General features: G+C 41.0%; 2 protein-coding genes across 4 annotated transcripts in view; one reads left to right on the forward strand and one right to left on the reverse strand.

Moving 5' to 3' along the window:
* pvalb6 (parvalbumin 6) overlaps window positions 1-4,257 on the forward strand; it is a 43,986-nt gene extending 39,729 nt beyond the window's left edge. For both annotated transcript variants that reach the window (XM_007565700.2, XM_007565699.2), the window contains exons 2-5: window positions 1,207-1,272; window positions 2,213-2,345; window positions 2,625-2,734; window positions 3,695-4,257. In XM_007565700.2, the coding sequence (XP_007565762.1) occupies window positions 1,212-1,272; window positions 2,213-2,345; window positions 2,625-2,734; window positions 3,695-3,720 (330 nt within the window). In that variant the 5' untranslated portion in view covers window positions 1,207-1,211 and the 3' untranslated portion in view covers window positions 3,721-4,257. The remainder of the gene's footprint in view (window positions 1-1,206; window positions 1,273-2,212; window positions 2,346-2,624; window positions 2,735-3,694) is intronic.
* A 465-nt stretch (window positions 4,258-4,722) lies between these two features.
* On the reverse strand, window positions 4,723-21,486 carry LOC103147388 (brain-specific angiogenesis inhibitor 1-associated protein 2-like protein 2). Of its 2 annotated transcripts, XM_016678381.1 has the most exons (14): window positions 21,236-21,486; window positions 20,833-20,908; window positions 18,713-18,799; window positions 17,043-17,104; window positions 16,858-16,929; window positions 15,652-15,735; window positions 15,427-15,549; window positions 13,837-13,935; window positions 12,751-12,820; window positions 11,890-12,097; window positions 11,718-11,783; window positions 10,251-10,446; window positions 7,974-8,014; window positions 4,723-7,563 (listed from the first exon to the last, which is right to left on the reverse strand). In XM_016678381.1, the coding sequence occupies exons 1-14, from the start codon at window positions 21,287-21,289 to the stop codon at window positions 7,482-7,484; spliced, it is 1,320 nt and encodes a 439-aa protein (XP_016533867.1). In that variant the 5' UTR covers window positions 21,290-21,486; the 3' UTR covers window positions 4,723-7,481. The 2 variants fall into 2 exon arrangements, with proteins under 2 accessions (XP_016533867.1, XP_016533866.1); XM_016678380.1 differs by having other exon boundaries at window positions 15,427-15,735.
* Between the last annotated feature and the right edge of the window lie 1,093 nt (window positions 21,487-22,579).

Here is a 22,579-nt window from a genome sequence, read left to right on the forward strand (position 1 = left end):
AATCATCAAAATTAAAACAATAAAAGACCTGAAATATTTCAGTTGGTGTGCAATGAATCTAAAATATATGACAATTTAATTTTTATCATGACATTATGGAAAATAATGAACTTTATCACAATATTCTAATTTTATGACCAGCACCTGTATATATATATATGTATATGTATTTAAGTTAAGCATTAATCATTGCTGCAGTGTGAATTTTTAGGATTTAGCATTTATTGATTTTTTTTTTATGGTTTTGCGGCCCTTTAGTATTTTTTACTTGACATTTTTGGCCAAACTGTTATCAGACTCTTGAAGAGGGTTTTGTTGGGTGAAGTTGTTTTGCCTTTTACCGAAGGATTTCCCCATTAGCTATGCATGACGTGCTGCGCGTTGCACTGGACGCTTACAAAACAATTATTTTTTGAAAATCCGGCAGGAAGGTTAACTCAGATCTAATCTAATGATTGCAGGTCATGCAGGAATGCTTCCCTTCAACAATTTGTTGACACGTTGCTCGTTCCCTCAGACGCCCTTTATAGTCCCGACTTCCTCTCTTTCCCCGCCGCCGTTCGCCTTCCTGGTGTTTCCGTGCTCTATGTGTGCTTGCAATATGAAGAGGTGAAAAAGGGCATCGCCAGAGGGTGACAACTTTATAAGCGGTGATCGGGTTCGATCACACACCGAGTAAAAAGCCAAAGTGCCGTCAGGGGCCGGGCTCGGCTTTCACAGGGGAGACTCTGCGTGTCGACTGGGCTGACGGGTGAAATTCCCCAGCAGTATTTCAGAGACGGCAGAAGCCTCGGCTGGCCCCCCTTTCAAGCCCCGCTGACTTTGCCTCTGTGCCTCGTTTTCATCAACTCAATGGCATCACGCAATCAAAATGGAAAACTCAGATTTCCACATTTGTCTGTTGGAGATGTCAGAATCCACAGCTGGTATCGATGAACTGGTTTCTGCATCGTTTCCCTCAACTCCTACCTGCTGCAGCCGCCTTTAACTTTACACCTTTTCTAAACTGTCCCCAATCCATTCGTCACCCATCACTTCCCTCTCGCATGTCCTGATTCCCTGCTCCATTTCTGGAGCGTACACCGGTGTAAAGCGAGAACGTCTCAGTTCTGTCTCTCTCTCTGTCTCTGCAACCTTGTTTTTCACCTTGTCCATTCTGTTTCCCCCTTTCCTTTCCTTTTCTCCCCTTCCTGTTGTCTCCGCCAGCCAAGATGGCAATGAGCAGCATCCTCAACGCCGATGACATCAAGAAAGCTCTCGACGCATTTGCAGGTAAAAACAAAAGAAAAAAAGAAAAAAATAAACACTTGAGGTGGATCCGTAAAATCCAGCTTGGATTCCTCATAACCGGGTCAAACTTGAAAAGAAGTTTTGTTTTTAAATTTAGTTTGAAACACTAAAGTTTTGTGTGCGTGGCAGAAACCTTAGCGTAGGATTACAGTTTCAGGTTTTGAATTTTTATATACTCCTTGCAGATTTCAATTTAAAACCATTTTCATTCAATCAGTGATTTTGTTTTTTTTCCTCACCGCACAGATTCTTCATCAGGTTCGCGTCAGGAATGTGTTTTAACATTTCCCATTTGCATGTTAAAACATGACTTTACACCTAAATCCTTCCAGGGTCAGAATAACTCTGGAATTAACTAAATGTTTTTCTGTTTTGTCTTTTTTAATCAATTGAGTTTGTAGCAGAGAGGCCTCCCCGCATAAATGAGCGATAAATTATGCAAAGCCGAGTCTTTAGTACTAGAGATGTATTCTGAGCAAATAAAAATTGTATTCATGTCTACTTTTTCTTTCAAAAAGGACACAGAAGGCTTTTAGTTTCTCACATAGAAATTGTGAGTGGATAGTTTGTCGATTTAATCTACCAAACCATATAATAATAGAGTTATTTAAAAAATAGAATCATGTTTAAAAGAGGGAAGCTTGCTGCTCAAAAATCTGCTCCAGCCGCAGGTTCTTCACGTTCACGGTGTTAACGGTAAGGGCTTATTTTTATTTTCTGACAGCAAATATGCTTACTTCTGCATGCTGGTTCGTATTCCACCTTATCTTTGTGGACCACACGTCCCGTTCTTGTCGTCCGCGTTAATTTGCAGACGCGTTCGGCACGGGAGAAAACGTATTACGAAGCCGAACCACACGTGAGACGACATTGGGAGTTCTGGTGTTGAAGCATTTCCTGTGTCTTGTCTTTCTTCCTGAAGTTGCTGACTCGTTCGACCACAAGAAGTTCTTCGAGATCGTTGGTCTGAAGTCCAAATCCCCCGACGACGTGAAGAAGGTCTTCACGGTGCTGGACGCCGACAACAGCGGCTTTATAGAGGAAGAGGAGCTCAAGTGAGAAAAAAGAAAAAGAAATGCACAAACCTGATGGAAAAGCTCAAACCTATGGAGTGAAAATAGTCTCAAATATCTGTGCGTGAGTGTGGAATACTGGATTTGCAACCCGTGTTGCATCTTTGTGTGTAACTTTGGATAGTTATATCTGTGAAACGTGATTTGTAACTCGTACAAAGAAAATACACAGGCATTTTGAGACTATTTTCACTCTGTGCAAACCCAGCTGAAGTCGGAGACACTCTTCCTGACTGAATCATCTGCTTCCTGTTTCGCCAGATTCGTCCTGAAGGGTTTTGCCAAGGATGGCAGAGACCTGACAGACAAAGAAACCAAAGCGTTTTTAAAAGCGGCTGACAAGGATGGAGACGGCAAGATTGGAATCGATGGTAAAAATGAAACGTCTAAATCTGACCACGAATGTCTAGAGCAGGGGTCACCAACTCCAGCCCTCGAGGACTACCATCCTGCAACTTTTAGATTCACCTCTGCTCCAAAATGTCTGAATTCTCTCACCAGCATTCATTCCTCTCTGCAATAGGCTGGAAACGAGCAGTTTATTTGATCCAGGTGTGTTTGAGCAGAGACGCATCTTGAAGTTACAGGATGGTGGGACTGGAGGACTGGAGATGGTGACCCCTGGTCTAGAGAATCAAAGATCACAAACAGAAATACAAACAAGCAAAAAGACACAAAGAGGTAGCTTGACGAGGCAAAAAACTACATCCAGCAAAAACTGTAGTCTTTAGTGAAATAGATCCACTTTCCCAGACTGTGTTTTCCCTCTGGCTTATTTAATATTTTGTCAAACTTCACATGCTTTTCTTGTGCATGAGTGTTGACGCTAAAAGCCCAATTTCAAGGCGCTAAATCAGGAAATAAAAAGGAAGATATATCTATATCTATCTATATATATATATATATATATAGATAGCACTTTATATGCTATATATATACTTTATTTACAGCTTAAATCAAGTACATTATAAAACGACAATGTGCCTGAAAAACACATGATACTGTCCCTTTAATTAAATGTTAAAAACTAATTGTTAAATCTTGGTTAAATCTAGGTGTGCTGTGGTGGCGCAGGGGTTAAGCTCGGCCCACATAAGGAGGCATTAGTCCTCGACGTCGCAGGTTCAAATCCTGGCCCTGGATCTCTTTCTCCTTACTTACTTTCCTGTCTGAGCCAAAAGAAAACTTTAAAAACAATCAGTTTGATGAGAAAGAGTAAAAAATTTGACTTGTTATCCAATCACAGCTCATAAAGCAGTAAACACACCGCCTCCTGCTTCTGATTGATGGATGTGACGGTTTGTGGTCCTGACTGCTTTCTGTTTCTCCAGAATTTGCTGCCCTTGTGAAGGAATGAACAGCCGCCCATCGCCGTGACGGATCGCCTCCCAGCCCTCACCATCCCGACTCCATGCTCACCCCCTCCCCCATGCCTCACTGCAACCTGCACCCCCCTACACCGACCGACCAACTGAGGCCAGAACCCGCTTCAAGCGCTCCTTCCCTTCAACCTCAGCCTCACTGCTGTCTCCACAAAGTGAAATGCTGCAGTGAAGTCGGCTGTGCTACGCAGCCCCCCACCCCCCTCTCGTCCCGCACCGCAGTTTAATAATTTATCCTGTTTTTTATACAAACTCTTCACGTTTCTGTTCATGTATAGATAGGAAACACTCCTGCAACTAAAGTTTGTATTTTGAAGCACATGTAGATATTTACAGAGAGCATTTCCTTCGTTCTCCTGACCTCACCGTCCGTCTAATCTGCCTGTTCTCGTTTCCTTCTTCTCTCTGTCGACGTCACTGAACCTCCCCTCCCTCTTCACCATCATCCCATCCATCCAACTGCTTTCCAACTATCACTTTATCCCCACCGATAATGAGCTGTTGTAAAAAAACAAAAACACAATGATGGCAAAAGTCAAGCTGTGAAAGTAAATAAAGGAGTAATACAAAAAGCCTGGACAATGTCTCTACTGATATGCTGGGTTTATTTCTTTTACTTTCAATCTACAGTTCAAGATTTTACACTCACTCAATCAACATCAGGAATAATGTCGTACAGAACTTTAAAAATTATTAAAATCAACCTTTGGGTTAACAAGATTTTCTCCAATTCACACAAGCTCAAAAATGTCCATACACCCCTCAATGAATTTTGAATAAATGTCTCTGAGCAAACTGCAGAGCAAGCAGGTTTTGTAGCCATCCTGGTGTAATTCATCTGGATATTTAACCTGCTTTTGTTCATAAAATGGATCAAAATCATTTAAATTGGGTAGTTAAAATGATTTTTAAGTATAGTCTATCAATTTTCTTTGCGAAATCTAGGGTATTTTACAAGTGTTTTTGTTTTTATCGTCTCCTAACTTGTTCTCCGTCTTGTTTGAACAACCAGAATCAGCTGATTAAGTTAAAAGGTTTGAAAGACACTTTTTGATTCTTGGATTGTTTTGGATCATTTTGTCCAATTTTTGTTTCAAGATCATATAAAATCCCAGTAAATTCTAAATTCAGGTTTCTATCAACATTTTTGAAAAATATTTGGAGTGAACTAAAAAAAAAGAAAAAAAAGCCTAAGGTCTAATTAATCCTGCAAAATCTGCAACCGGATTAGGCAAATATCCAGCTAGAATTACACCAAACGTGACTTGCTAACCAGTATTTAGCCACATATTTTTAAAGGTGTTGTGTATATTTTGGAGCTTATTCGGACTCAATAGAGAAAAAACACTGAATAAACTCAAACTTATGCACCAAATTCACCTTTAAAGTCATTTAACTTGTTTGCCATCAAGCCATTTTGTGCCGAAAACATCGACTAATCATTAAAAGCTCAAAATTAGCACTGGGAGTCTGTATTGACTTGCTTCTGGTTTTCTTTCACCTCCTTCTGCTGTTACTTAGAAAGCACAACAAGAAGCGCACTTAGGCTGGTTATAGGTGCCACTTTGTTAGCCCTCATTAGTAAAAGACTCCCGGAAAACAAGCAGAAGAAGTCCCGATTTATGAATGTACATTCTCCGCTGAGGACGAGATAAAAAGGCCACAACATCCCAAGTAGCCGGAGTCTTTCCTCAGAAGAGCCAGGATGCTGTCAAGCCATTAGCACAATTGGATTCACACCAAGGTTCAATTTAGGTTAAGTATGCTCAGTGGAGAACCCAAATAAGCGCCGCAGGAATCTTAGATCTTTTTTTGTTTTTTAGTAGGCCATTGCGGTGCCTGAGCAAAAAGATCTGAACTGCACCGACTGTCAATAAATTCACTACTTGCTCCAGCGCACTGTTAAACGGGGAGCCATTGACGACTGGGACCACAAAAATGAGAGGTTATTTCTTAAATAGCGATAAAAACCTCCCGCTATGCTACATTAAACTCCCATTAATTTGCTTCATTAGAGAACGAAAACAAATGCAGCAGGCTTTATTAATATTCCCAGAATTTAGCAATGAGGAAGACATGATATTTGGACGTAATGCGCTTGAATTTCAAATCAGTGATCATCCCAGACAGATGGCGTGACATTATCCTTTAATACACAGCATTATTCATAACACCAGAGTTTTTACACGATCTGCCGCGGGTTCCATTATTTTCTAGAAGTACATTCGCGGCACATTTAATATTTAGCGACAGAACTATAATCTCATCAGAACATGTAGGTGTAAATGGAGCTGCAGATGCAGGAAGAAAAAAAATCAGGAACAAAAGAGAACTGATATAGAGCTGTGAAACAACACAAGCTATCTACAGCTAAATACATTTGAACGCATATGATTCCCAAAATCGGAATAGATTTTTTTTTTCTTTTTATATTTTTATCATTTTGAAACCACAAACTTCAATGTATTTTACTACAACTTTATGAGACAGTTTATGGTCTTTGTTTCAAACTGTGATTATTGTTTCATTGTTCTGCTGAATAGAACCCAAACGCAATCAGTTGCCTTCAAAAGTTGCCCAATTAGTAGGTTGGAGAACATCGAGGAAGAACGACAAACACCAGAAGGTGTAAGAAAGTAAAAAAAAAAAAAAATGACGGGAACAAAATTTAATGAATGTGAATTTAATTTTTCTGAATTTTGCTGGGGGTTTTTTCCCCCCAGTCATTATTCCAAAATGTGTTAAAATAACTTACTAAAGATGGAGATAGAAACAGCCTTTATTTTTCAAAAATTGGGGAAATTCAGGAAACCGTTATTTGCCGCTCTTATTTCTCTGATTGGCTGCCAGAAAAATTTGTCAAGTTGCTTTGCTACTCAAGCTGGAAAGAAAGAAGGAACTGTCCAGCAGCATTGCTCTGATGCTACTAAAAACAAAAAAACTAAACCATGGAGAATAAATACAATTTGATAGGATTGATATAAAAGGTATTACTTTTTTTTTATCACAACTGTGGTGAAAAAACTCACTGCCAACTAAAATCAGAAGACAAGAGGCAGCATTCATGCTAAATCAATGCAATAATTACTGAATGGTGAATAAAAATTAGAAAAATAAAATGTAAAATTTAATGTTTCTTTACAAATTTTGTAGTAATGTCTGGGTTTTTAAAGTGGGTCACAGGCCAGGAGCTAATGCTGTTTGAGGAACCTCTCGCTTGGACCAAAACATACTGTTTCTGTGGCCTAGTTAAAGTCCAAACCTAGATTTTAAAACTGATGTTAGCAGATGATGCAGCATTTTAATTCCACGTCACGTCCGTCCGATGAGAACGTCCCCAAAAATTACAAAGTGTGCTCTGTCTTACACATAAACTTTAAATCAAACACATTGACGTTTGTGCTTGTAACAATACAAAAAATTGTAAAAAAAATAAAAATAAAAACCCCACAAGAGGTATTAAAATTTTAAAAGACTAACTGCTTCACTCATTCACATGATGATAGTTGTCAAGAAAACATCCAGAAAGTTGATCTAACATCTGGTTAAATTAATCTGCAGGAAAGAATACGACTATAAGAAAAAAACAAAAAACAAATATGATGTAATTTTGTTTTGTTTTTTGGTTAAAAGGCATTATTATGGCACACAGATAGTGCTGTGGTTCAATAAAACAGCCATCACCAATCGTCCACCTGTCAAACTAAATGGAAACGCCTCTTCCCTCGTCGAGAAGTCATCTCCGGTATAGTATCGGAGCAGATCTGTCGTTGGTGTGAGTGGGCTTCAGCTTAACCGTGGCGAACGGATTGGTGCCCCTGAGGAACCCGAGAAGAAACAGAGAGAGAGAAGAGATGTGAGAAAAAATAATAAAAAAGAAACAGGGTGCACCTAAAAATAATTGCTCCTGAATCTGGCCATGCAGGGGGGGCCACAGCCAGAGACGAGCGCGCTGCGTTTCAAACGTCGTTTAGTGAACTGTTCTTCTGAAGTTCCCAAACGTCTGCGGCTGAAATGGTTTCTCTTAATGGAAGAGCAGTCAGTCTGTGCCGCTAAGATCAGTGTCCCCCATCTATTGCTCTCAGATTTAATGGGTTCATGATTCACCTCAGCAAAAATAAAAAATAAAAAATCTCCCTTCCTCCAGAGGAGAGGAGAGTGTGATGAATTGGTTTCGTTTTAACAGCCGTTCTCCACTTTCAGAGCGAGACTGTGGCGTTGCTCTTACCTCGGGAAGAGTTCGTTCTGCGATCTTCCTGACTGCGACTTCTGCAGGAAGAGTGGAGAGAGGAGGAGAGGTTAGCGAGGGCTGACCGGGAACACCAACAGAGGCGGCACACACACACACACACACACACACACACACGCTAATGGAGGCTCAGCTGCCCTGTCGCACTCCTGATTTTAATCTGTCCTCCTGCAAGTCGTGCACCGACGTGCAAAAATGCAAAATATCACTAAGTTTTTGGTCCAGTTTCTAGTGCAAATATATTAGCACAACTTGAAATAAGACAAAACTAACATCAAGATATAGAAGTAAATAACTCCTTAATATTGATGAAAAAAATGTACTAGTTCCACTGATTATTTCTTTTATAACAAGATGTTTTTCCTATTTAATAAGTGAAATAATTTGCTAGTGCAACTAGCGTTTTTCATCAATTTTAATGTATTACTGATTAAAAGCAAAGTTATGTCTTAATTTTAAGTTTCTTGTCAGTTAGTTGTTTTATTTGCAAGTGTACAAAGATATTCATTTTCTCATTTACATCGTTAGCTTGGTTAACTTTAAGCTAAATGTTTCGCTTTGACGGCAGATTTACAGCTAATTGAACTTCAAGACGGTCGTTGTAACAACATTGACACATATAAGGATATTTAATCAGCTTATTTGTGTGGTTGAGTAGCGAACAGCATCACACAGTGGAAACCAAACAACAGCACACATCTGCAAACCGCTGGGCTCACGTCGTCAGCAGCTGGAGCTTCCGCCCTGCGTCCACCAGAACGAAGGCTGAGGAGTCATTGAGAACAGGACTCTGCCACAGTGCCCCTGGTGGACAGACGGGTGAAATACAGCTACAGTTCATGTGAGGAACCCCATCCCGGCCACCGTATCTATCTGCTAGTGGTGGGGTTCACGGCTCTTTTTTAAAGCAGGGTGTCAAACTCGTTTTCATTTCTGGCCACATTCAAAGCTATAAATGTTCTCAAAGGCAGAACGTATTAATAAAACTACAAATGATATTAGTTATTGAAATGAAAGATGACATGAGTTTTGGATGAATAATTTTTTGCTCCTTTTGTTTATGTCCCAGCGAGAGTGCTGCTTATAAGTCATTCCCATAAGGTCAAATGTTGGACAGGGTCATGATGGAATAACAGCATCCTGTACAAGTACCTCACTTTCCCCTTGTGCCTGTTTTCTTTCTCACCGAGTAGAGTTGCAAGGGGGGATCTTTTTTATGGTTTTTATTAACCATAAAACTGCACAAACTGTAATCATAAAACTGCGCAAACTGTAATCACAAAAATAAATTCTCTCAGTGGAAACACGACAATTTGAAAAAGCTCACGTTTTTGTGCTAGGATGAGCTGGTTTTTCAAGATGTACTTCACAAAACTGCAATGAAAACGCTTTTTTGCATCACACGAGTCATGATAAACAGATAGATGTTACTACTGACAGAAACGACAAAGAAGACGACAGGAAGTGGTAGGAGAATGACGATGATTTGTTTTTGGACAAAGTTCATAAAAAGTTGTTTGTGTCATTCGGACGTGTTGAATCAATAGCTCTTCTATGAAATTAGCAACTACAATTTTTGTGATTTTAATTTAGTTTCTTATTTAATGGAAACACCTCATCTGCAAAATTGTGTTTTTCTTGACATCAGCAGATTATCGACAAATGTTTGTGCATACTTGCTATGGAAACGCAACTACTGCTATTCTTGCTTAGAGTTCGTTAATGCAAGACAACTCTCCTCAGAAAACTAAAAACAGATAAATGTGCAAAGCCTTATAAAAATACAAAAATTCCAAAACTAAAAAAAAAATAGTTGTGAGAACTCTTTTTAGCTTAAAAATTTTCATTTCCAAATTCATCCGACACATCAACCATGGTTCAGAGTCGTGTCATTTCTGTACAGAGTCAAAGTGGATCCTTCAATATCATCCCTGTCAGTTTCTTTAACGATATCGCTTCACCAGCAAGACGGAAACAAACATGGCGGATCTGAATTTCATCATCTAGAATCAATACTCGTTCCGCATGAATTGTGTTAGTAGATGCTTGATGGTAAAAAAAAAAAAAAAAGTTTAAACAGGCGAAAACACAAAAACAAGCCCCATCCCAGGCTGGCTGATGACATTTTAGAACTCAACTGTGGTAAAATGTAAAAGTTAGTCATCATCGAAGCGTTTGCTTTAGCCGTTTCTGGGTGAACTACTGCTTGTATTCTTAATGGCTTTCTGAGTAAGACGACATTTCCGTCAGACTCACAGATGAGGACTGTGTGGGTGGAGGAGGCGGAGGAGGTGGGGCTCCACTCCTGCTGCTGCTGCTGCTGCTGCTGCTGCTGCTGGGTTTCGGCTGGTCGAACATGCTGCTCATGGCGCTGCTGGTCCTGCTGCTGCTGCTCACTCCTGGTTGGTCCAGCAGGTCGCTCATGCTGCTGCCGCTCCGTAGAGTGTAGTTCCTGGGTGAAGGCGAGAGAAATCTCAAGCCAAAAGACGTAAAATCTTCCGCGTTTAATGGTCGCTAACTCTTAGAAATCTTAAATATGAAAATCATTGTATTGTGACAGAGGGCTTGGAGCCTGGACTACTAACAAAGTAAAGAGCTGCTCCCAAACACGTCGAATTTGTCACAAATTTAATTTTGTGTATATGTTTGCTGTGTTCGTGCTCAAAGTAAAATCGCTAAGCAGCTTTTTGTGGGTTCTCCCACAGCTGTGGGTCACCCATATGTGGTAAGTAGTTCATTTTATCCATCCAGACTCAAGTTTGAAACTGACCCTGTTTTAAAATGATTAGCCCCCAAAAATAAGAAGAAGAACAGCCTCGGAGCAAATGAACATGATCTGCTTTTTAAAAAAAATATTATTATTATAATAACTCCAGGTTAACCTCAGGCCTTTCATTTAGCCACTTTATCCAGTTGTGCTTATTTATGAAGTTTTTGTTGATTGATGAACACGTTTAGAAGCAGTTATAGTTTTCCTGAGTGATTTTATTTCTGCCAGCTTTGTTCTTCTTTAAAGAAACAAGAGTATTTAGCGGATTTTAGCTAGCCGGGATGTTTTCTCAGAAATAAAGAGTAACCTGCAATAGGATGAAATTCCTTCAGCTCTTGTGACTTTTATCCTTTTTAACTTCTCCACAGGATCTGGGTTTAGATAAAAGACGCCCAATCGATGGCAAGTATGAATTAAAGAAGACGTTGAATCAAAAGTTGCTTATAATAAGAGATGTGAGCACATTTGCAACAGTTTTACTTTATTTTTCCTTATAGCAAACTTTTTTATATATATAATTTTCAATTATATTGTGTTTCACGTACACCATATAGCCACAGTAGCTCCAACACATCTGCGAAGGCTTTCTACAAGGTTTATGGGAACTCTTTTTAGAAGAGCATTTGTGAGGTCAGACACTAATGTTGGACAAGAAGACCTTGATCACGGCATCTGCGCCGATTCATCCCAAAGGTGTTCTAAGAGGTCACAGTTTTCTTCACACCAAATTCATCCTTCATCATTTTCTCTACTGACTTTTATTTTGTATATTGGCGTGCGGCCATTTTGAAACAGGATCCCTAAACTGTTCCCCACAGAGCTGGAGCATGAAATTGTCCAAAGCGTCTTTGCGTGGCAGCGTAAGCCACAAAAATCTATGCTTAACTCAATGTATTTTTAAAAAAATAGTTTTATGATCATTTTAATGGTGGAAAGGTTATTATGTCATTTACCAGGAGCTGGACGACATCGGAGGATCATCAACCTCTTCTACGTAGGAGGCTGGAAACCACCCCTGACTGAGAACGAGGACAACAGGGAGCAAAGATGTCAACCAGGAGGTAAGCATTAGTCTCAAGAGTGGGTGACGCCCCTCCACCCACAGCTCAGCTGCCGCCCCCTCACCCTGAGCCGTTCTCGGCGTATCCGTAGAGCCAGCCGTTCCGGGGCTGCCGGGACTTCACAGTGATGATCTGGCCCTTGGAGAAGGGCAGCAGGGTGGGGTTGGAGCCGGAGGGCTGGTGCGGCGCCTTGGCCCTCATGGTCACAGCTCCGCCGCCGCCGCCGCCACCGCCGCCTCTGGAGCGATAAATGCTTCCCACCGGGGACGGCGCTGCGAAACACACAGAGAGAGCAGTTTGCTGGAGCAGAAATCTAGCCGATAAAGAGCAGAAATTATGCACCTGAAGATGTGAATGGCTGAGCTTTGTTTTTAATTCCTGCTCGAATTTGCATGATAAAGTTCTAATTCATTGTTATTCCTAATTACATGCATTAGGACTCTGAGCTGACTGCTAAATCTGCATGCAAATTTCCTTTTGTTTCAGCAGCGGGAGATGCAGATAAATTGATTGTGCTCAACAAGGTGCCATTTTTTCCCCCTCCTGAACAGAGAGCCGACTATGACGAGGAAAGGTGTTTAACATTGTCGAGATCGCTTTTAGGCTTGTTGATTTGTCATTACTGGGTCAAATTTTATTTTTTTATTTCCTTTTTTACTTTAGTTAAGAGAGTTAAATGATTAGACAGTGGTTCTGCAGGAAGGGCACAAACCAGGATGCGGTTTTCAAAACTACAAGGATGAAAAAGACTGAAATGATTATGAGCTATCAGATAAACTGATTTCCACCAGCAGTGCTGCCGACTGCAATTAATTACAAAAAGGTTAAATAAAAGTGAACTTTTGAAGAGGTTCATCTATTGGGAAGTCTCTCCTGGTGTCTAAAAATGCAGAGTGATATTTACTCCTCCATAAAATCCACTCACCTCTTGACGGTATCTTGCCCAGAGTCATCTCCTCTCGGATCTGTCTGATGTCCTCCGCCCTCATCCCTCCCTGGAAAAATGTATTCATCCAGCAGTATGTGATGCGTTTGTCAATATAACGGCATCAGAGAGGCATTCCATCATTACAGCTGTTTCCATATTGAAGAAAAACGTCTTTGTAATATATATATTTTTTTACATCATAACCACAATTGTAAATGTATCAGGGTTTTTGTGCGCACAGATTGGAGGGAAAGTGACAAATCCCTGAGTCGGCCTTTGGTTGTAATCCCAGCTGGAAGTCTTTCGGTTTGTAGCTTTACAAGTTTTCTGCACATCTACAGATTTCTGCTCGTTCTTCTTTGTCGTTTTGTCCAATTCTAGATTTGCACCACTCGTTGTTGGAGAAGCTCTGTTACTTTAACTCTCATCTGTTCTCTTTGCTCTTTTAGCTACGACTGCAGCCCAATCTGTGAGTATTTGATTCACAAATTCAAATATTCTTAGTTATGATGGTACAAAGACACGCTGAACATACTTGCAGCTCATGCGCTCAATGTCTCACAGGCTTCATTTCTAATACATCAGTCAAAAATAAACCACAAAATCCATATTAATTCCCTGTTGTTGCAAAGGGATCAGTGGATCCTTTTCACCTTTCAGTCGAGGAGCAGGGTTTAATCTCAGGTTGTTAATTCAAACAGTAATTACAGCTGTCGGGCCTTCAGACTGAGGCGCTGCGCAGCTTAGATTCAGATTTACACATTTTTATGCCGTAATTCTGCTCCCGTTCTCCGGCTGCAGGCTGAATCCTCTCTGTCTCTGTAATCCAGTCTAATTGAATCACAGATCCTCCACTAGGGGGCACCCCTGCAGCTGAAGTCGAAAAATTGAAACTCTTTTCACTTTCCAGAGAAGGATTTAACGTGGATTCCCCTCCCCGGAGATGGGTTTTCCTACACCACAGCCTAATTGCTGTAAAGTTTTTGAAGGGCTCTGAGTTTAACCTGGGCAGCAGCTTTGCATAAATGATTCACGGACTCAGCAGTTTGTTTCTCGGCGAGTTGTTGACCCTCTTGAACTCACAGCGTTGTCCACAGCAGCGGGTCGCTGGAGCTCAGCTCGCCTGGTGGCGTCGACCTCCTCCGTCCAGACATCGGTTTTCTGCAGGAGAGGCCCTGACATCTGTCACATGAAAAAGAAAAGTGTGAACAGTGCGGCACTTCTTCTCCATCAGGCCAAATATAACAGCACTCCTGTTAAAACACCTTTAAAAAAATTCAGCTTTAACTGCAGCAGCATGATTTCAATATAAAAGTGAAACGTTTCATTTGGGAACTCCAGAAAACTGTTTATATTTGTGATGATACGACAGGATAGACCTTTTTCAGGTCTCAATCTCAAATGAATGTTATGCAATGGTCGCCATGGATACGTGGTGATCCTTGTTGAGCTTTCAGACTTTGCCTTTAACCCTCCTGGCCACCTTGCTCACTTTCCAAGATGGGAGAAAAATAAACGTGGCTTCCTGTCAGACTGAAAGTCGGGCCGCTTTGAAGCAACAGGGAAACAGAAAGTCATTCATTACTAACTAGAAGTTCCTAACTCTGAAAAAAAAAATTAAAAATCAAAACACAAATGATAATACGACATAGATCTGGGAGTGCAGCACAGCTCCTTGCCGCCTGAATTGAGAAAAGGAGCAGCTTTGAGCAGTTGTGGAACAGCTTATGATCCCGTCATTGATTTTTGTCACAACCAATTAAATTAGTCAGATAGAGGCTGTGGGGAGTCAGAGTGTGTTTAGTAGTTGTCAATATTGACAATTAGCAACCTCTAAGATAAGAGCAATGAGTAATATTCTGCCAACGCCTGAGCGTCGGTTCCATCTGTGATAAGAAGAGGCAATGTCGCACTGCTATTAACACACGACTGACGTCTGGTTGTTTTTACACAGTAGGATATCAGAGCATCCAACACTGACCTTCTTATAGATAACTATAGATTATGTAAAAAAATAAAAAAACACACACCCAAAAGATCAAGAAGTGGCAAAAACACAGAGTTACTGTTCCACGTGTTTACGTGTCTGGAACGGGTTTGTGCTTTGCACAGTGTGGCCACATGAGGGCAGCGCCCAGACGTCTTATTCACTGTAATCAACTGTTTCAACACACAAGCTGTGTATTTTTCTCTGAGAAATAACTTCAGGTCTGAAGTCTGGCATGGCGAGCGCGGTTCCAACACGGTTTAAACCGTCAGAGCACAGCAGTAAGTGACCATTGTGAGCATAAATATGATATTACTCTGTCTCTTTTATGTGTAACTTGTGGCTTTAGTCGAGGTGCCGGCTCATAACTCAGGAGTTCCCAGTGAATGTAAAACATTAAAGTACTTCCACGCTGCGGGGTCATAAAAATGAGTCCAGAGTTCAAACAAGCATCCTGTTATAATGCAGTTGTTCTTTCTGTGGAAACTGTGACGCTGCTGTGGGAGCGTCACCGATTCCTGGTTATCAGAAAAGGAAGATGAACACGCATGGACCATTGGAGCCGTACATCGTCTTTTCCTGTTTCTAATTACAGGAGGCGTCGTTAAGTTGCCATTAGAGTTCGGTTGCTCGCGGCGACCAGAGCAGATCGTTTCAGCTGCGAGCGTCAAAATGTCTCCTTGTACCTTGTTCATGATGAGGCCCAAGGACTGTACGAGGCCGCAGTGTTTCTCAGCCAGGAAGCGGTACCGCCTGTCCTCCTCCTGCAGCGCCTCCTGGTGGCTCTCCTTCAGAAACTGCAGGTACTCCTGAGGACGGACGGTGCAGATATGCATCAAACCCAGCAGCAGAGACATCAGGAAGCGTTTCGCTCCAGTTGAGAAGAAAAGGGGGAAAGAAAACAAGCAGACCTGGCCGGTTCCTCCTCTCCGCTGCCTCTGCTGAGCCGCCGCCGCCTGCTTGTGAACTTCCCTCTCGTACGTCACCCTGCTGTGCTGTGGGACAGTTCGGATCAGATCCCTGCGAATTTCTTCCAGTTCTGATCAAAACGAGCAATCTGACGCACGGTTCTGATCAAAGGTTTACACAAGCTCATTATCGCCACAATCTCACCTCGTTGTTTGACTTGTAACTATTGATTTGAACTTTTTAATAACAACTTCACTGCGTTTAAAGAAAGAACTTGCTATTCAATCTACATGCTCAGATTTACTCATAGACTACAAACTAACAGGCTGCATGGAAACCAAAGGCTTTCTGTAGCCATCCACAAGGAACTGGAATAATTATGTCTGAATATTTAATAACTACAGCGGAATATTAGGGTCAATCTAAGAAAATAAATAAATAAATAGAATTATGAGAATAAAGCCATAATATTTCAAGAATAAAGTGGTAATATTACCAGGAAGTTGAAATACTTTGATTTTATTCTGTTAATATTATGGCTTTATTCTTGTACGAGCTTTATTCTGGTAATTTTACCACTTAATCTCAAAATATTGCGACTTTATTCTTGTGATACTACGATCATATCCTTGTAATTTTATTTATTTATTTATTTTCTCAGCGTGGCCCTACACTGTAAAAAAAAATCAGCACTGTGGTTGACGATTTTTACAAAATTTATTGTTATTTACGAATAAATTCTGTATTCGTAAATATTGAATTTTAACATATGTACAGTAAAACTTTGGCAACCACAGTTGCTGGTATTTTACAGTAAATTAGAGACCTTTTTTTTTTTTAAACAGTGTAATACTCCGTCGTAGATTCCAGAAAACAGAAGTAAAGCTCGCCTTTATATTTAAGTTACATGTCTGATTTGTTATTGTCCAAATTTTCATTTTTCTCTTCTGAATAGTAGATTTAACATTCAGCTAAAACAATTTGCTTCATAATTGTTCCTGAAAACGGGATCGGATATATATTTAATGTTGGATTTCAAAGATGGTGTCGAAGATGTGAGTCACACTTTGTTGCCACGGTGACACGGCACGCATAGCTTCTTACGGGGTTATAAAAGTGACCAATGAATTAATAAATCTCATCATGTTACTTTATCGTTTTGCGTCTTTGTTGTGACGACATCACTCGTCACATGGACTCTCACTCACTGAGATGTAGTCGAAGTCCATCTGAACGCTGCTCTCCATCACCTGCAGGACTTCCACACTGAAGTTGCGGAACTGGAAAAAAGATGAACACAGTTCGCTTTGGTGTCAACAAAAACGAAAAAAAAAAAAAAAAAAGCCTGACCGGTGACTAAACCAGTAATCTGATCAGCATTGACATCATTTACCACGCCCTCCAGCTCCTTGGTGAGTCTCCGCTGGCTGTCGGCGATCTGGATCAGGACATCTCCTTGAAGATAAGAACGCAGTTTGCTGTGAGCAGATTCACTCACTGATCATTAACCTGCTGCGTTTAAGTAAACATGAAACCACTGGCACGGCTACGTAATCTAATTCAGGTGGTGAATAATTTATTACAGACAAATAAATCTGTAAAATGTTTATATTTTTATGTGAGCTTGTCGTTCACAGCTTTATTCTCCGGGCAGGAAGTGGTTACTGTTTGATTCTTCATTGGACCTCTGCTCCATCTCGCCTTCTTCTTCAGGACTCTCATCGGGGCATTGTTCTGAACTCGGTACGATTTGTTAGAGCTACATTTAAATAAAATAAAAGCTGCGACAATTTGAATCTTGTGGAGGGTTTTTTTCTCAATGTACATGCTAACTGAAAAACAAAGAAGTGCCCAGAAGAAATTGTTGGATTAAATTGGTCGACTTAACGAAAAGGGATGTAAATGACAGAAAGATGTCGGTTTCCTGTTGGTGAGCGATGGTCAGATGAAGATTAATAGGCAGAATGGGGTTTAATTTGATGTAACTCCTCCAACCTCTAGTGATAAAGAACAAGGCAAAGCTAAAACCAAAGTTCTCCACTTATTGGTCCCTCTAGCTTCTCCAGAGTTACGGATCATGACCGAAGCTTTTGGTCAGAAGTGTCAGATACACAGTTTTATTGAACAGATGCATGAAGGCCTTGCATCACCTGGTCCAATTCAAAGAGTGGGAGAAACCTCAACTGGACCGCACAGAGCGCTGACCTCAAGACGACAGAACAGATTTCAACATGTCCAGCAACAGCGTCCGACCTCAGAGATCCTCTTCTTGAAGAATGAGCAAAAAATTCCTATAAATACACTGCTAAGATGGTGGGAAACCTTCCAGTCTGAATCTGCTCCCGAGGTAAAGATTGCGCCGTCGTTATATTAACTGCTGCGGATTAAGAACAGGAAGTCACTGGCACATCTTTTCACCGCAAAATGGTAAGAAAGACAAAAAGAACCTCTCTAAAGCAAAGAGTGGCAGCTTGGGGGCAACCAAGTCTCCATAACAACCATTTATTTCAAGGCCTCTGAGCATATTTCTACTAGCTGTGCGGATATAGGTGGTATACTGTGGTCACTGTTAGCTAATTTGACTTTTTGTTGGGCTCAAACGCCAACAAAACTGTTGCTCTGAACATTTTGTAATGACAGACAGAAGAGAGTCCAGACGCCTGACAAGACTTTCTGTTTGCATTTTGAAACGATTCACATGGAAGATTGATCTGTTCTTTCGCAGTAACTGAAAGAAAACTCACACCTGCACAGCCGGCCTGTATGCGAGGTGTTTAACCTGACATCGTCATTTTAGCTCTGAGCTGGAAACCAGAAAGACTTGCTCTCCCACTACTAAACAACGTGGAGTACCTTCTTCTCAGAACAGCTTTTCAAACACATCAAGGGAAATGTGCAGCAACGCGCATTACACATTCACCACCGTGTTTGCAGGGGAGCAATAAAACACGGCCCGAGGTTAAACTTTGATCCCCTCGACGCGGCGGAGAGCCTGCGTTTAATAAATGACCTCGATGACAAACCGAAGGCGTCCCAGCAAAGCTGCGCAACGACGTCACGTACCCAGGGAGCGGGACGACGAGGAGTAGAAAGCTTTCTCTCCGATCTTTGAAAGCGCCGTGAAGTAAGCCTCGCTGCTGACAACAAGGTCTGAAACAGAGAAAAAAACAAAAAGTAGTCGTGCTTTCAGAGACACGTCTGCCGTACAGACACACTTTATCATCACAGTCTTGCAATAAGTACATTCATATCTGCTTAAACTTTATCACTTTTTAAAAAAAATATTTGTAACAAACACGTTTGTTTCAGTTGCACTTTATGTGACAGACGCAAAACTGAGGGTGGTAGGAAAGAAAACATTTTTCCTCAATAAATTAGCTGAAAAGTGTGGCGTGCATTTATTTCCATCCCTTTTATTCGGACTTGTGTAATTAGTGAAAACATCCCACGTGTGTGTTATTTAATCTCGGTACGAATCAAGCTGTTCTATGAAGGCGTCGCAGGCTTCTTGGAAAACATTAATTAACAAACAACAGGAGCAAGCAGGAAGTCCAGGGAACGATTCACACACAGAGGAAGGCTGTGAAGACGTTTACATGGTAGATAAAAAAAGTTCTTAGCATCTTACAGAGAACTGTCGAATCTATCACCTGAAAAGGAAGAGAGGCTTTTTTTTTTCCCAGAGGACACTAATTAGTTGTGCACTCCATAAATCATGCCTTTACGAAAGAGTAGGAGGAGGAAAATTATTGCTGAAAGAAAAATGTGAGAATTCTTGTTTGTTTATTTGTTTGTTTGTTTTTAAGTAATTTAGGAGCCAAAGCGAAAATGAAGTATTTTTTTTTTTGTAAATGTTTAAGAAAAGTACGTCAATATGAAAGAATATGATGTAATAGGTATGCCGGGCCAATCAGTGGCGCTGTAACACCGCCAGAGAAGTACACACACACACACACACACACACACACACACACACACACACACACAAAAACAATAAAAACAAAACAAAACAAAACAAAAAGTGGAGCCATTTTTGTTATTTGTGAGAGTTAGACACATGTGGGATAGAAAAAGAGGGAGATGGAGTTACAACATCTTCAATTTAAAAAAAAGAAAAGATGTGACTTTTGAAATTTTGAATTTTGAAATTCATCCACTCTGAAACCCGGTTTTGAAAAATTAACATTTCTGGTTTGTTAAGACACAGAATTCGTTCAGACTCGCAACCTGAACAACAAAAGATAGCTTCTGCAGGTGGCAGAAACCTGAAAACTTCACAACCTGAGTACACGACCACCATGGCGAAACACGGTGGCGGCATCATCATGCTGTTCTTCAGTGGGAACAAGGACGTTGGGTTTGCGTTGATTGGAAGATCCAAATACAGGAAAAATCCTGGTAGAGACTACAAAGCAGTTGAGTCTGGGGTTACCCAGTCGTAGCTACGACTCTGTAGTTTTTAAAATAACCGCAGATTAATCGACAAAATCCGAGACCAATAAAAGCGGCTATGATTAGCCACATCATTTGTGTGATGACTCACTATAAAGAGCTCAATCAATTGAGTAAACAAGCCATGTTTGAATGGATGTTGAGGGAAAAGCTGGTCGGCGTAAGGTTACGGCTCAGCGGCGCTGCAGGTGGCACATAGGATCTTAATCTATATTTAATGTCTGCCGGTGGGGCCGTTACTGAACCATGTAGCGTTTACCATCTTTTAACTGGTCAGAGCTCTGTCCGTTTATGACTGCAGCTCATTTTTATTTACATAGTATGGCAAATTAAACTACAGGTGTTTTCCCGTCTGGGTGAGGATGATGATGATGTAAATAGTTCCTTCGAAGTAATTCACCTCTAACAGAGAGACAGCAGGTAGACTAAAGAATGTCAGCTTTCTTCCTTTTCCTCCCTCATTTTTTCCTTCATCTCTCTTATAATTTTCCTCTCCTACTTTATTTTTCTCTACTACTTCTTTTACTCCCTTCCTTTCCTCTTTCCTACCTTTTTTGCTTCCTTCCCACCTATCAACCCTCACTTCTTATCAACTTCCTTCATTTTATCCTTCCCTCATGCAAACTTTCTTTTCTGGCTTTAAATCTTGATTTGTTTTTTGTTTTTCTTTTTCTCAGTTATTTATCCCTCCTCTATGACTACTTGTGTCCTTTCCTTCATTCCTTCCTTACCTCTGAAGGCACGGGCAAAGTGGTTTCCCAGTGAAAGCAGTTTCTGTAGACTGGGGTTGAGCTCATCAGTCAGACTCTGTTAGAAAAGCACAGGCATGTATTCACTGAAGGTTTACTTGAATTTTGAAAGACAGAAAGATAGATAGATAGAGAGACAGAGAGAGACAGAAAGAGAGAGAGAGAGAGAGAGAGAGAGGAAAAAGAAACTTTGAGAAAGTCTGGACTCAGCCACAGTGGGATCAGTAAAAGAACATGTTCTATTCAATCACGCATTTTCTCTGACAACCAAAAGACTCAAATTGTTCTTGGGACGATGGATCGCGTGTGATTGATTGGTGGAAATGGCTCCTTTCTTCTCGCCCTCTAGCTCCGGTCCTGAAGACCTTTTTCTTTTGTTACTCACCGAGTAAATCCCCAAGGTGGAGCGGTGCAGCTGGTCGCCATTAATTCCCGACATGTTCACATCCAGAACGGCGCGGCAGTCAGTAGAAAAGGAAAAACAAAACCCTGGGGAACGCCAGAAACCAACCCGTCAGTCATCCAGGCGGACCGAGTCAGGCCTGCGGAGGAAAGGCGGGTCGAGCCGGATCGAACCTGACGAGGAGGCGAGAAGGCGGCCCGGTGTGATGGAAACCAACACCACCCCCGTCTGAGAAAGACAGGAGTAAATAATTAAACACAGCTAAACCATAAAACACACTGGCTTGGCCCATGCTCTCCCTCTCTCTCTCTCTCTTTCTGTGTGTGTGTGTGTGTGTGCGTGCATGAGTCCAACACTCACTGTATGTTTTATTCATTTTATATCAGAGATCCATTTTCATCGAGTCATAAAAACAATCTATTTTTCCCCTGCATTTACTATTTTGATAATCAATAAATATTCTTATTTATCACATTATTTTGAGCTGACTAACAGAGATCTCATAAAGCATATCTATCATTCCTTGTTTTGTTCATAGAACTGACCTAAACGTTGCTATGCTCTAGTGACGACACGGAAATTTACTTTTTACGGCTCTGAGAGAAAAAAACACAACGGCAACTAAAGAGTCAGGTTGGATAAAGACAGTCAAAGTGTTTTTAAGTCTTCCACAGCTTGTCGAGCTGGATTTCAATGTGGACTTTGACTGGACCATTCTAACTCATGAACTTTGACTGGACCATTCTAACTCATGAATTTTGGGAGGCAGGTGCTCAAGAGGAGAAACGGGAAGTGAGATTTACTGGAGGGACATCTTGAACATCATGTGTTTTAACACAGAAATGTTACTTTGGGCCACACTCTACACAATACGAACACACGCACACGCACGCACACACACACACACACACACACACACACACACACACACACACAAATGTAGAAGTTTCTTTGCAGAATGAAGGTGCGATAAATATTTCGGAAGGGCACATTTTTCTGCCTAAACAGAAAATCTCAGGAGCTTTAGCACCACCTACTGTCCATCTACGCACATCACTGATGAAGCTGGTTATATCTTTGCATTTTCTGACCAGAAGATGATTTTTTTTCTTGTATTCAGCTTCAACTACCTCTTTAAAATTCCCACAGCTTCATATTGCCACCACCATGACTTTTTGAAGGTTTTTGTTTGTTCGGTTTTGGTCTCCTTTAACCAGAGCAACTTCCTCCACGTGTTTGCTAACTTCCTTGCATGACCGATGGAGGCTCTGAACAGGTTGTGGGTTTTCTTTCAACAGTGGAGTCAAAATGTGTTTAATGTTGTCA

This window comes from Poecilia formosa, unplaced genomic scaffold, assembly GCF_000485575.1.
Source record: "Poecilia formosa unplaced genomic scaffold, Poecilia_formosa-5.1.2 Scaffold182, whole genome shotgun sequence".
Classification (NCBI taxonomy): Eukaryota; Metazoa; Chordata; class Actinopteri; order Cyprinodontiformes; family Poeciliidae; genus Poecilia; species Poecilia formosa.

Bases quoted from the DNA above. Each gene is read 5' to 3' on its own strand.
- LOC103147388 (XM_016678380.1), bottom strand. From the start codon at position 21,289: ATGTCGGGAATTAATGGCGACCAGCTGCACCGCTCCACCTTGGGGATT. The intron at 13,936-15,426 runs GTACAAGGAGAC...TTCATGTGACAG, and splicing joins TGGGCCTCATCATGAACAAG to ATGTCAGGGCCTCTCCTGCA. The intron at 8,015-10,250 runs GTGAGTCTGACG...CTCTTCCTGCAG, and splicing joins CACCCACACAGTCCTCATCT to AAGTCGCAGTCAGGAAGATC.